The sequence below is a fragment of the Myotis nattereri genome (assembly GCF_964212035.1).
Source record: "Myotis nattereri genome assembly, chromosome: 2".
Lineage (NCBI taxonomy): Eukaryota > Metazoa > Chordata > Mammalia > Chiroptera > Vespertilionidae > Myotis > Myotis nattereri.
Genome location: NC_138076.1, coordinates 123,121,324 through 123,136,012, shown reverse-complemented (window position 1 = coordinate 123,136,012; position 14,689 = coordinate 123,121,324). Strand labels below are relative to the sequence as shown.

Here is a 14,689-nt window from a genome sequence, read left to right as displayed (position 1 = left end):
TGAATACATAAGGTGCAACGGGACTTAGAAGAGCACCAGGCTGACATGGTCTCCAGGAGGCAGGAAGGCATCACAGAAGAGGTGATGTTTCCAGAGCATCTGGGAGGATGTAGGAGTTCAACAGGTGGCAAAGAATGGGCAGGGCCTAAGCTCCAGCTCTACCATTCTATGGATTTGCTTTCATTTTCTTTGTTCTCTTCTTTTAAATATTTTCTCTGCCTTCTGCTTGCTTCTCAGATGTGTTCCCGGAAGCCCTACAGGGAAAAGGAGTTTGGTAGAAGCTCTCTGAGGCTATTATCTGCCCTGCATCCTATCACTTCTCTGCATCCTGTTAGAAACCATAGTGTTGGCCAGCTGTGGAGGAAGGTGATCCCACAGATGTTGGAGATACTAGATGGTAAGGGCTTGGTTAGCAGGGAGAGGAATGAAGCTGGGGCAGTGGCCAGACTCAAAAAGAGATGGCGTCCCGAGGTGCAGGATGGACCTTCCTTGGGGTGAGGAGAACTGGAACCAGTCTCTCTGTCCCTTTGAGGTGCTATTGGATCGGTCTGCTTTTGGGGGCAATGTTGTGAACTGTGCAGAAACACAGTCCAAAGTTCTGTGGCTCCAGGGTTCCCAGAATGACTCCTGCACTTTCTTATGGGCATATCAGGGAAGAGTGTGGGCTTTGGAAACAGACAGACCAGTTTTGTATCCTTGCTCTGACACTGGTCAGCTGTGTGTTTTTGACCTTTGGAAAGTCATTCATCTTCTGGAGCCTCTGTAAAGTGGGAGAGCAGTTTCCTTGTAGGCTGAGAGCCGCATAGTACTTAAATGTTTTCTTCTCCCTGGCTGGGACCTTCCGGTTGAGTCGGTACCCATGCTGTCTCCTTTCCTAGATCATACTGAGAAGAGCCTGAATCAGGAGGAGTGGGAGGACAGGCTGTTTTGCGTAAGCACTCCCCAAGACCTTTCTCCCTCCACACTTGCCTTCTTTCCCATCTTCAGGAACCTGAGGGAGGATAGCCCCAAGCCCCCCAGAGACTGAGGCCATGATGAAGGGCCTAACTGCTCAAGCAAACCTCTTTCTGTGGTCCCCTTGCCTCCTGGCCTCTGCCTCAGAGTATCTGACTGTGTGCTAAGTCTTGAGCCCCCTTCCATACCCTTATGACCCTATATCAAGAGGGAGTAAGGGAAAGGGCCCTAGCTGTATGTCCTTGGGCAAGGTATTTAACCTTTGCACGTCTCAGGGTCTTCATAGGTTAAATGGAAGTAACTCCTGCCTTCTAGAATTAAAAATGATGATATCGGAGAAAACGTAAATTGGAAAGGGCTTCACACATGTAATTGGCATTACCATCATTTTCACTGTATTATCATTCTTCAGTCCTAACTCCCACCATGTGTTTCACTTCTTTATCCATATTTACAAGCCATAACCCCTGTCTCTTGCTTCTTCTTCTTCTTTTAACAAAAAATATATTTTATTGATTTTTTACAGATAGGAAGGGAGTGGGATAGAGAGTTAGAAACATCGATGAGAGAGAAACATCTATCAGCTGCCTCCTGCACACCCGCACTGGGGATGTGCCTGCAACCAACGTACATGCCCTTGACCGGAATTGAACGTGGGACCCTTCAGTCCGCAGGCTGACGCTCCATTCACTGAGCCAACGGGCTACGGCTCTTGCTCCTTCCTGACCCCACTTTTCTGGGGCAGAACAGCCTACCACTGACCTTTGTGGTCCTCTTCTCCCTTCTTCTTCCTCAGTTTTTGAGTCACTCTTTAGTGGCTATTGATGATGACCGCTGGCAGGAGCAACTCATCAGAGCCATCTTGGAGAGGATGTGTTATTTCGGCGATGATGGTGATGAGAAGGTTTGTCTGGGTGTGTGGTGGTTGCAATCGGGGGGCGGAGGGGTGCGTTGAAGGTGGAGGATGGTGCTGAAGAAACCTGGTGCTCACACAGGTGGCTGAGGAAATGTGAATGAGTACAGGCCTTGGGGAAAGAACAAACCAGTGTTCCTGCATCCTGGGAATCAAGGGGTGGAGAGGACCACAAACTGGTCGTCACACTGGCATGACAAAAATATCAAAGTGTCTTACTTTTGCTTAGCCTTTTAGGCTTTATCAAGAAGTTTGCCATCGATTGTCTTCATTGAAATCTCCTAATATTCTTAATAGAATGGGGCTTGTACTTGGTGCAGTGGAAAGATTGTTGATTTTAGAGTCCTATTTAAGCAGTCAATTCAAGTAATATTTGAGGGCATCCCATACACTGTGCTTCATGTTGGGGATACAGAGTTGAGGAAGAAATATGGGCTCCTTTCCTCACAGAGTGCAAGGTTGGTGGTGGTGATGGCCTGGGGTCCTGCACTGGCATTTCCATGTGCTCCCAATTCAGTCTTGATAAAGTGTCAACAATAAAGATTTTTAACATATTAGCCTAAATAACCTATAGCTGTGGTCATCCCTACCTTGAAGTTGAAGAAACACAATCCAGGAGGATTTAAAATCTTAAGAAAATTATTGGTAAAACTGGCACCTGAATCCAAGTTTTTTTTTCCTTCCTTCCTTCCTTTTTTCCTTCCTTCCTTCCTTCCTTCCTTCCTTCCTTCCTTCCTTCCTTCCTTCCTCTCCTGAGGATATTTTCCTATTGATTTTTTAGGGAGAGTGGAAGAGAGACAGAAAGACAGAAATATCTAGGTGAGAGAAACACATCAATTGGTTGCCTCCTGCATATGCCCTGACTAGCGACCAGGCCAGGGAGGAGCCTGCAACCGAGATACATGCCCTTAACTGGAATCAAACCCAGAACCCTTTGGTCCGCAGTCCAACACTCTATCCCCTGAGCCAAACTGGCTAGGGCCTGAATCCAGGTTTCTTGATTTCGATTCCTATTTTCCTGTCACCGAGAAATACTTTATTTGAGCTCTGGAGGTTTCCAGGAAAGTGGCCTTATTTCCAAGACGGTTTGCTCTCTCATTATTAACAGTACTTATGAAGCACCTAGTGTATGCACATCTTTGTGGTTGGTAGATTAGGGACACAAAATGAAGCAAGCGAGAATTCTGATCTTTTCAGTTCAGTTATTTAAAAGGTGCACTAGCCCTAGCTGGTTTGGCTCAGTGAATAGAGCGTTGGCCTGTAGACCGAAGGGTTCCCAGGTTCGATTCCAGTCAAGGCCACATACCTTGGTGGCAGACTCCACCCTTTCCTGGGCCCTGGTCAGGGCGAGTGCAGGAGGCAACAATTGAGGTGTCTCTCTCACATCGATATTTCTCTCTGTCTTTCCCTCTCTCTTCCACTGTCTCTAAAAAAAAAAAAATCAATGGAAAAATATCCTTGGGTGAGGATTAAAAACAAAGTGCACTAAATGCCTAGAGCAGAGCAGACACTGAGCTGGGCCCAAGGTATTCATGTGAAACCAGCCTCTGCCTTCAGGAAAGCATCATCTGCTTGAGTGAATAGACAAGAAAGTGGGCAATTATTCTAAGCCTGTAGCTATCAGGGTGGAAGTATGCACTGTGTGCTTGGGAGCAGGGAGGAGGCCTGAGGGGCCTGGGCAGAGCAGCTTTGTCAGAGGCGATGCACTGTTTAGGTTTGCTCAAGACTGTTTTGATGTTAGTGCTGAAAGTTCAGTGTCCGGGGAAGCCCTCAGTGCTGGGCAAAATGGGAAGATGAGTCTCCTGCAGAGGAGGGGATAAGTCTGGGAAGATGAGTAGTCTTTGCCAGTGAAGCAGAAAAGTAGGTGCCATAGGTCAGGTTTAATTGATGCAGAGCTTAAGGTGAGGATTCTTGTCAAGTGACTTGGCGAGGAAATGCTCTCAGGAGACCTTGTGATAGAGCGAAGGACACAGGATAGGGGAGGGGAGAAGCCAAGCCAGGATGTGGCCTGATCCCATGGGGGCCCTGGATGGAAACTGCCCAGTCTATCCTGCCTGGAGACAAGTGAGGGGGCTTTTGTACCCTCTGCCCCCCAGGTTGTTTGTCATTGGCTCCAGGTTTCCAAGGTTGGTCCTGTGCAGGGAGGGGAGAGAGAACAATGCAGCGCCTGAGCATCTGGGGTAAGGAGGCCCCAGTCACCTCAGGACAGTTCTCCCCCAAGGCTGCAGGGAGTAGCTGTTCAGAAAAGTTCCTGCAGCCAGTTGAAGGGAAGGAACCCTGAGGTCTGGGCAAGGCACCATGAGCATCTGCTAGAGGGGAAAAGATACCCATAAGAGGGGGAGCTAAGGCATTCATTGAACAGCAGGAATGTCCTGTTTGCCTACTGCCTCAGGCACTGATAGCAATGGGACAGAGTAATGAACTGGGTAGACACTGCTCTTGAGCTCCAGTCTCACCTGAGATGTGGGGTTGGTGCAAGTTGGGAAGTAACGGAATAAATCCACAGACCAGATGAGTGATTATGATGAAGTCCTGAAAGAAGGAAACAGGGTGATGAGCTGGAGAGGGATTTCGGAGGTCAGAGCAGGCTCCCTGAGGTGATATCTGAAAGATAAGAATGAGACTTTTTTTTTTTTAGTTTATTGCTTAAAGTATTACAAACGGTATTACATATGTTTCCATTTTATCCCCCCGCCCTAGACAGTCCCCTAGCCTCCCCTATCCCCCAATGTCTTATGTCCACTGGTTATGCTTATATGCATGCATACAAGTCCTTTAGTTGATCTCTTACCCCCCTACCTCCTGCCCCCCAACCGTCCCCGGCCTTCCCGCTGCAGTTTGACAATCTGTTTGAGGCAGCTCTGCCGCTGTATCTATTATTGTTCAAAAGTTTATAATGGTCTCTATTATCCATGAATGAGTGAGATCATGTGGTATTTTTCCTTCATTGACTGGCTTATTTCACTTAGCATAATGCTCTCCAGTTCCATCCATAACGTTGCAAATGGTAAGAGTTCCTTCCTTTTTAGAGCAGCATAGTGAGAATGAGACATTTTAAAAAATATGTATTTTATTGATTTTTTACAGAGAGGAAGGGAGAGGGATAGAGCGTTAGAAACATCGATGAGAGAGAAACATCAATCAGGTGCCTCCTGCACACTCCCTGCTGGGGATGTGCCTGCAACCAAGGTACATGCCCTTGACCGGAATCGAACCTGGGACCCTTGAGTCCGCAGGCTGACGGTCTCTATCCACTGAGCCTAACCGGTTTGGGCAAGAGAATGAGACATTTTGAAGAGCCTGGGGAAGAGGGTTCTACACAGAGAAAATGGTGAGTGCAGAGACCCTGAAGAAGGGAGTGGTGAGTCCACACAGTCTGGTATTACAAGGTGGACAGGACGGTGTGCAGTAAGCAAGGATAAAGGCCACTGACATTAGGAGGAGGGAGAAATAATTACATAAAAGTACTTCTTCAATTATATAATTTTGGTTTTAAAATTATGCAAGTTTAAGGAACTTTTTAATTTCCTAGCTGTAAGTGGGAGTTAGAGGGGTCAGAACAAGTTCCTAAAGGATGATCCCTAAGAGGCTGAGACATTGGAAAGGCAGCTTTCTCTTCCCTGTAACTTGAACCCCTGCTCTATAGGATCACTGCCTTATCCAGATGCCTCTAGAGAGCAAGGGCCAGGGTGGAGGATGGGGCTGTGGGCAAAGGTGGTGGCTAGTATAGGAAATGCTGCCGTACCCTCATTTCAAGCTCTGCGTGACCCTGCTCTCCTTCCTTTCCTAGGCTTTTCTCTATAAATTCTTTGGCTTCGCCCTGTGGACCTCAAGAAGTGAGAAACTGGTGAAGATGATGCTCTCCGCCATCCTTCAAACTTCCCATGAAAACGTGCAGGAGAGGGAGGTGAGGCAGAGTGCATTGGCAAAGCATTTTCAGGTTGAGTCAGGATGGCAAGGTGGCTAAAAGCTTGGGCCTGGCAAACCAGAGCACCTGGGTGAGAGTTCCAGCTCTGCCACCTACTAGCTATGTGCCCTTGAGCAAGTTACCGAACCTCTCTGTGCCTCAGTTTCCTCCTCTTTAAGACAAGGCTATGGTACCTTCCTGATAGGATATTTCTTTAAAAGATTTATTGAATTTTAAATAATTTTATATTTAGAGGAAAGTTGTGAAAAAATCCCAAAGAATTCCTATTTATTCTTCTCCCAGATTCCCAAAATATAAATGTTTTTCCATGTTTGCTTTATCATTCTCTTTCTTATAAATTACATAATTTATTTACTAGCATTATTACTATATTTTTTGAATCTGAAATGAAAGGTGCAGTCATGAAGCTCATTTACCCTTAAATACTTTGCTGTCTACTAGCTAAAAATAAAGATATTCTCTTACATAAGCACAGTACAATGATCAAAATCAGGAAATTAACATTGCTACACCACTGATATCTAAATTATAGACCCAGTTTGAAAATCATCAATTGTCCCATCAATGTGTTTTAGAGCAGAAGAAATTTTTTTTTTTTTAGTCCAGGGTCTAATTCAGAATCAAGCTGTGCATTCAGTTGTCATTTCTCTTTATTCTTCTTTAATCTGGAACAAGTTCCTCATCTTTATCTTTCATGGCCTGGACATTTTAAAAATGCACAGACCACTTATTTTATACAATGTCTCTCGGTTTTGGGTCTGTCATATTTCATCGTGATTAGATTCAGAGTGTGCATTGTTGGTGGAATACCACAGAAGTGATGTGTGTTGAAGGATGGTTTTGAGGATTAAAATGTAAAACCACTAAGAGCAATGCTGGTACATAAGCACTCTCTACTTGCTGATTACTGGTAGTGCTGGTGTTCATGCCCTAGGACCTCCCTCTCCAGGGCCCTTCTCCTGCCAGATTCTCAGAGCATCCATCAGCTCCACGATCAGCAACAGGTATTTACTAAGCCTGAGTTGCAAACAGTATCAATGAGGAGAAAGACATATATAGGAAGGAAACGGCTAACTATACTCAATGGCCTTCTAATGGCTACATGAGCAGTCATTGTGGCATTGAGGCTGGCTGGGACTTGGGTTGGTTGGGGCGAGTTTAGGAGAAGGAGGGAGGCAGGTATTCCCGGTTGACATAACATTCTGAGTCAAGATTCAGGATCAAGACTTTGGGGAGCACATCTAGAGAACAGTCAATGGTCTAGTGGGACTGGAGTGCAGAGTTCTTTGACAAGGAAGTAAAAGTGACCTCTTGCTAGCACTTGGGAACAGATTGAATACAGGAGATAAAGATAAGAGGGGAAAGGGCCTCTGGGATGATTCTTGGGTTTCTGGTCCAAGTGGGAGGAGAATGGTATCCTTCCCTAAGGCCAGAAACCCAGGACAAAGGGGGAGGCAGTAGATGTACTTAGTTTTTGACTGGGAGGGGTTGGAGTGTCAGGTGGTCATGTACAGAAGCATGTAGACCAGGATCTCAAACCTGGGCTTCGTGTCTAGATTTGGGAAACATATTTTCCCTGACTGTTAAATGGGGACAACAATATTTACCTCAATGTATTAGTGAGGATTAATCAAGTAACATGTATAAGGCTGGTAAACATTAAGCACTGATGTTCTGATGATGTCAGTTATGATGATGATGTCATATGATGATGATGACCAGAAGGAGTGGTAGCCATGGCTAAGGGAGGACATAAGAAGAGGGACAGAATAGAACCCCCTTCTGATGCTCCACTAGTCCCTCTTTTCTAAAGAGGTAAAATTTTCCCTTTATCTACCTGATATCCAATGGTCTACAAGTCCCACTAAAATTTCCTCCCTCTCCAGGATCTGTGTCCTGGAGCCTGTCACTGTCCCGAGGCTCCCTCCATCTGTCTGCTCTTGCTGCAAAGTCGAATGGTGGCCCTTCCAGCACAAATGAGCCCATTTGCTAACAGCTGGCACCTGGATGTTTGCTTGAGCATTTTCTTAGCTCTGTGCCCAGTCATCCTTGTTGAGTAAGCTCTAGGGAGGGACTCAACTGACACTGTTGTCAAAAGGGCCTGCTATGAGGCTGAGGGGTTAAGTTAAAGACTGTTCCTGGCAGGAACCACAGAATCCCGAAGTCTTCATGCTTTTGACTCTCTCTAGGTTGTGATTCCCAAACCCACTGGCACTGACAACATTTCCACTGAGTTGTTTTGCCATGATCTCCCACACAACACATTCAGAAACTCACTCTTTTCTCTCTTTCTCCAACTTAGACAGGCCTCTGTTTCACCTGCCTGTTTTGGTCAGAGTTACTGATGTTTCCTGTTCTCCTAAACTAGAAATATTGGCATTCTCTGCAAGTCTTCCTGTCTTCCATCTCCTCTCTGACTAGCTATCCAATCCTGTCAGCAAGGTGCCTGGGATTTGTTCTTCCTTCTGTTCCCTCCTCACAGTAACCATTCTCTGAATTCCTAGTGCCTATATAAGCATTCTCAAATGTACAGGGTTAGGTTTGACAATACCAAGAGTTTGTAAATCTGTGACTATGATTTTTCTTAATAATTTACTTCTTCAATTACTTCTCGCAAAGATATTTGGTTCTCCACCTGGATTTTCAGTAGTTCAAACGTGGAGAACCAAATCTCCTTTCCATTTTTTTCCTCTCCTTCCCCTTCCACTCCCTCTATGTATATCCTGCTTGTGGGGGAACATAGCATGTGTCTGGCTCACCCCGAACTGTGGCGTGGGGTTGAGGCTCTCTTTGTTACAGGGCATTGCTGTGGCATTCAGCATCGTGTCCAAGAAACATCTGAAGACAGTCCTGGAGCAACTGAAAGTGTATAGTGCTGTCCTCACTGACAAGGAGTCATCGTCCATCCTCACACTGGCAAAGGTGATGTCATTCCCAGGGTGCTCTACCAGCCTCCCATACAAAGCCTTCCAAGGCATCCCCATCACCCCAGCCTCCCAATTCTCTGAGGCCTTGTGACTCATCTATAAATGCTTCTCTTTCCCTGGAAACAACTGTGGGAAAGTTTCATCCTTGATCCTTTTCTCTTGCTCTGCATTTCAGGCCCTGGTATCACCAGCTACATGCCCACCCTGTCCCCCAAGCTGCTCGCCATCCCACAGTCCCATCTTCTTTCCCAAATCGTCTGAGCAACCTTTTCCTCTCTGAACCTCTGTTTCCCCCTCCCCCCTACAGGAACATCAGCGAAAGGAGTGGGTGCTTGTCTGTAACACCATCTACTTAAGCTACAGCAAGATTATTTTAGAGAGCAAGGGAGATATTTTCATGCATTTCGATGCCGTGCTGGCTTTGATCCTGCAACACTACCACAACTGCATTTTGGAAAAGGTATTTCCTGCTTACTCTACTTCTCCAGCTTTCCATTTCTGCCATGTCCTCTCTTACCGCCCAAGAAAAGATGCTTGGCCTTAAATGGGAGTCAGGGGCTAGTACAGTGACTTCTCCCACATTTTAATCCTTTCACTTAATCCTGCTACTTGGAGACTCTAATTGGCCCAAGGAGGAGACCACAGTAACTTTAGGTCTGTTTCACAGTGTGTCCTTCCTGCTGACAGAGCTTCGTAACCTGCCATTGAGCTCTTCACTGCCCTCTCTGATGAAGGGATGAGTAAAACCTAAATTCCCTAGTGTTTGTAGGAAGAAGCATTCAGGAGAGGCAGCGGAGCTCCGTACTGCTTTCCTGCCTTTGCTATGTGTCCAAAGCATGGGTCCCGGGTTGGAGAAGAATCCCTTTCCATTCCCAAGTCAGATATCTTTTGGTAAAACTTGTTCAAGGGAAAGACAATACCTTGAAAGACCAGGAAGCTTGATGTGTCCTAGTTACAGAGTAACATGAGGGTGGCTTCAGAAGGGGGTTGGTGAGAGGACTGGCTCTGTCCACCACAGGGATGCACTGGTCTACCCTCAGAGGGAAGGTGCAGAGCATCAGCCTAAGGAAGGCTAAAGAAGGCTTAGGTCCTCACCCCCCAGACTGTGTAGGTAGTGTGCCCTGGCACAGATCCATTGCCACCTTGGAGAACCCTGAGCATACTGGTTCATTCAGGATAAGGCCCTGAAGCTGGATTACCTGAATGCCCTCATCATACTGACAAAAGCCCTGGGCAGGCAGCAGCACGTGGCCTTTCAATTCAAGTTCCCCCACAAGCTGGCAATTGTTTCCATCATGCTGGTAAGTATCTTGCAGGAGGATGGAGGCCGGAATGCAGAGAGGAGGGAGGATGGGTCCACAGGGAAACCATTGGTGGCACTCCTAGGCTGGAGCTGAAGGTAAAAGCCCAGATTTTCTAGTTTCCTTTTCCCGCCTTAGTGTTCCCTTTGCCATCCTCAAGGCTGGGGTGAGTACTGTAGGGAAGGTGTGGTGGGGAGTAGGAGAGAGGTGCTGTCCTCAGAGCCTTTGCAAGTCACTAAACATTCTAAATTCCACCTTGTTATGAACACAGCCTGGAGTGGGAGGAGGCAGAGGCAAACAGGAAAAATATGTTCACCATCCTTTTGGTGTGTGTGTGTGTGTGTGTGTGTGTGTGTGTGTGTGTGTTAGGACCTAATCAAGGAGGAGCCATTGAACTCCATTTCCAGCTCTATTAGACAGAAGGCAATGAACATCATCAATAACTTCAGGTAACAACACACCATCCACTCTGTCTTCCTTGACCCAGTTCTATTGCAGCTCTTTATTCCCTAGTTGATCCCCCCTCTTAGTTTCTGCTTCTGCTTCTAGCATAAGGGAATAGTAGAAATTTACTGGCCAATATCTGCCACTTCTTTTGGCCAAGAGTTTTTGAATTGGATTTTCAAAGGACCTAGTAGAGATGGCCTTCTATCTCTATAGACACTTGCTGTTAATTCTGCCTTAGGCATCCTTTTGCTTTCAGCCCTGTCCCTGATAGGCACCTCCATCTCCATCAGTGATATCCCGTTCTCTCAAAAGCTCTGGGGAACTAACAAGTAATAATATATCATCCCAAATTAGCAGCACCCTTTCCTGTAATAGTCATTCCTCCTCTCTTTCCCTAGTTCCTTTCTTTCCATCTTCCTGGCTCTTTTCACCCTTTCTTACTGTTACTCCCTTTCTTCTTTTAATACCCTTTCTTCTGATATCTTCCTCTTTCTTGCTCCGACTTATTCCTCTGTCTCCATCACTCTGTCTATACCCTTTTCAGTTGTTATTCCTGAGCACACTGGTTACACTTCTTCTCCCTGGATCGTAGGATGCTCAGGCCCCTCTTAGAGATAGAAGAAAGAGTAGAGCTCCTGGGAACATGCTTCAAGAGTGTGTTCTGCCTGCCATCCAGAGAAGTGTTACGAAAGGAGGCATCTAGTCCCAAGAAGGGCCAGGCCAATGTGGTAAGTAACTCTTTGATGTTTGTCTCTCTGGTCTCATTTTTTATTTTTTTTAAGAGGTTAGGAACTATAGGTTTGGCAGTTTTATGTAATAGTCTTCTGCCTTCTTTAATAAAAACACAAAATCATTGGAAGGAAGCCCTCCTGTGAAGAAGAGGTTGTAGGTCATGTAGTCTGAACACTACTCCTGAGATCTAACTTCCTCCTTCTACCCGCTGATTACCACTGCCACCACTTTAACACTCTGTCCCAAAGGCAGACACTTGATCCTTCCCTTTATAACTGCTGTGTGATTGAAACGAGACTAGAAGGTTCAAATATGATTTTACTAACGGTTGACAGGTAAGTAAAGCCAGGGAATCCCAGGAGCAAGCAATCAGAGTCTATTTCTTATAGTGCCTGCAGTGTTTCCTTAAGGAAGGAAAGAGAGATTCAGTTTTTAATTTATATTCACATATTTAATTCCTAGGAATTCTTTCATGTGTTCTGATTACACCTTTATCTTGCCTGGTCGTTCTTGTTTTATTGATGCCATAGTCTCTTGAAATGTTTTTGAAGCTATTAAAAAGAATTTAAAAATACAGGTTTCTATTATTTACCAAATTAGCTTGATTTTCTTTACGGTCAGTTGGTTTGTTCATCTTGGGCCTCCTTTTATCCGATTTCTGGTAATCCTTATTTTTTAGTTCACAGTTATGTCATGAAGGAAAGACTGGTACATATAGAAAAGGCGGAGGTGGGTTTTCTCTGGCCTCCCTCAGTGTGAATCTGCTTTGGATGAGGAAGTTATTTTGACAGGATTTCCCTGTGTTTGGAGCAAGCTGGGAGTTCCAGCTGCCCTGTACAAATAGCTTTACACCTAGGTAGGTTTCTTCCGAGTATTTTATTCCAGGGAGAGCTGCCTTTCTTTTTCTCCCCCCTGATTTTCAGTTTTTGTGGCTGGGATCTATCACAATGTTGCTCTGGTTCTCCCAGCAGGCCCTACGTTTAGAAGTCCTCCTTGGCAGATCACCTACTCTCTTTATAAGGCTTTGGGCAAGGCCACTTGGTTCATTCAAGGATAAGAGGGAGAAACCCACTGTCCTAGATTTTGTGAATCAGTTACTCTGCAGACAGCCAGGCCAGTCCTCCTCCCACCTGGAGCCAGTCAGCCTGTCAGTCCTGGCTGCTTACTGAAGCTGTATCCCTGGGACCAGAGTCCCAGCTGAGCTCAAGTTAGGGAGTGGGGATGGAGGAGGGGGGTAGCTATGTTGCAGGGGAACTCCCAGTCCACCAGGACAAACTACACACCAGGCAGACATTTGTGCTCTGGTGAAACAACAGAAGGATTAATTCAAGTGAATGATGGGCCAGTAGTGCTTGAATGTAGGGAAGTTTTTGGAGCAGGCTTTGTCAAGGAAGGCTGGGACAGCCAGAATGCTGAGCAGTTTAGAAGGAGGGTTGGGGCTGATAGGTCGGTAATTTTTTGAGTTTCTTTTCCCCCTCAGGATCTGTTGGAGGGAACCATGCAATCCCTCCTAGGACTAATGGAGACACTTATTGTTGAGATGCCCACCCGGATCCAGAACTGCTTGCAGGTTCGTGGGAGGAAGCCCCTGAACGTCAGTTTATTCATTTCCTAGAACTGCCATAAATAAATAACACACGAAGTGACGTCAAACAACAGAAATACATTCTCTCAAGTTGTAAAGGACAGAAGTCCCAAATCAAAGTATTGGCTGGTTTGGTTCCTACTGGAGGCTCCGAAGGAGAATCTGTTCAGTGCATCTCTCCTAGCTTCTGGGAACTCCTGGCAACCCATGGTATCTCTTGGCTTGTAGACATATCATTCCAATCTGAGCCTCCATTTATTTTCACAGGGCATTCGTGTGTGTGTGTGTGTGTGTGTGTGTTTCTCTTCTTTTTTTTAAAAAAAAAATGTTTTTATTGATTTCAGAGATGGAGGGAGATGGAGAGAGAGAGAGAGAAACATCAATGACAAGAGAGAATCATCGATGGGATGCCTCCTGCACAACCCCACTGTGGATTGAGCTCACAACCCAGACATGTGTCCTTGACTGGAATCCAACCCAGGACCCTTCGGTCTGCAGGCCACCCTCTATCCACTGAGCCAAACCAGCTAGGGCTCTTAATAAGGGCAGCAGTCATTGGGTTAGGACCCACAAATCCAGTATGAGCTCACCTTAATTTGAATCATCTGCAAAGACCCTATTTTCAAACAAGGTCACATTCTGAGTTTCTGACTGGACATGAATTTTGGGGGGACACTATCGACCTGGTGCAGTTGGGAACAGACCAGGAGAACTGTCTAGGAACTGCTTATTTTCACAGTCAGAAAAACTAAGAAGTAGAACTGCTGATGAAATTTGGGTGCAAAGCTTTTAGGGAAATGATAATAAGGGCTAAGATCAAATAACTAATATTGGTCTTGCCTTTAGAGGAGAAAGCTTCCTCCTTCTTCCCCTTCAGCCATAGCTGTGGCCAGCTTCTCTCTCAGCTGCCCACTGCTCCCACATAGCAGTTAACAGTTCAAAACACAGGCTGGGGACTGCCATACACTATGGTTCCAGATGGTGGCTCTGCTGTTTGCTGTATGGTCTTGGGAAGTTGTTTAATGTCTGTTTGCCTCAGTTTTCTCTTGGAAACTGGAATGACATAGAGCACCTAGTTAATACAGTCATTTGGTAATCGAGTGAGGTGTTTACAAAGTGCTTGGCTCAAAGACGTGAGGTGCAGGTACAACTGATTTGCCCATTTTAAAATTGTCTTTTTATTGACTTGATGTACTCTATGCTACTGTCATTGGGATACTTGGCTTTCTCCTGAAATTGCTATTCCCCAGTTACCACAGGGAGTTCAAGACTTCTTTGCAGTTCCTGTTGTTATTAAAATATAGGTCACTGAGGACTATATTCAGAGTATTGCGTTTAAAAGTTACTTGAAATATTTTTTTCTGTATGATTATATTGTCAATTGATATAATTTTGACTTGTTTGTCTTAAATTTTAGGGCTTTTCTTTTACTTAACTGAAGGGCTTGATGATATAAAGATTTACATAGTTAAAAACTTGCTAGTAAAACCATGTAAAGCTTTACTCAGAGGATTTTTGCTCCCAAGCTGATCCTCTTAACCTTATTCGCACTCACCCTCTATAGATAACCGTTTTCATTAACTTCTGGTTTGTCCTGCCTGTTTTTCTTATTGTGAAAATAAGCAAATCTCTGTTTATGGTGTATTCTTATTTCCCTTTCTGTTTTACACAGTCGTTAGCACATTCTGTTCAGTGCTCTTGGCCTTGCTTTTTTCATTTATCCTCATCAGTTCACAGATATATTCCTTTTTTTTTTTTTTAATATATTTTATTGATTTTTTACAGAGAGGAAGGGAGAGAGATAGAGAGTTAGAAACATCGATGAGAGAGAAACATCGATCAGCTGCCTCCTGCACATCTCCTACTGGGGATATGCCCGCAACCCAGGTACATGCCCTTGAC

At 45.3% G+C, this 14,689-nt stretch overlaps 1 protein-coding gene across 1 annotated transcript in view; it reads left to right on the top strand.

The window, feature by feature from the left end:
- The window catches only part of LOC308513844 (maestro heat-like repeat-containing protein family member 1), a gene marked incomplete at both ends in the record, with an annotated part of 66,177 nt that overhangs the window by 21,124 nt on the left and 30,364 nt on the right, over positions 1 to 14,689 (top strand). Inside the window, 10 exons of the mRNA XM_081083945.1 lie at positions 238 to 397; positions 879 to 931; positions 1,751 to 1,858; positions 5,658 to 5,774; positions 8,595 to 8,717; positions 9,030 to 9,182; positions 9,898 to 10,023; positions 10,393 to 10,472; positions 11,063 to 11,198; positions 12,683 to 12,772. Of these exons, the coding sequence (XP_080940071.1) occupies positions 238 to 397; positions 879 to 931; positions 1,751 to 1,858; positions 5,658 to 5,774; positions 8,595 to 8,717; positions 9,030 to 9,182; positions 9,898 to 10,023; positions 10,393 to 10,472; positions 11,063 to 11,198; positions 12,683 to 12,772 (1,146 nt within the window). The remainder of the gene's footprint in view (positions 1 to 237; positions 398 to 878; positions 932 to 1,750; positions 1,859 to 5,657; positions 5,775 to 8,594; positions 8,718 to 9,029; positions 9,183 to 9,897; positions 10,024 to 10,392; positions 10,473 to 11,062; positions 11,199 to 12,682; positions 12,773 to 14,689) is intronic.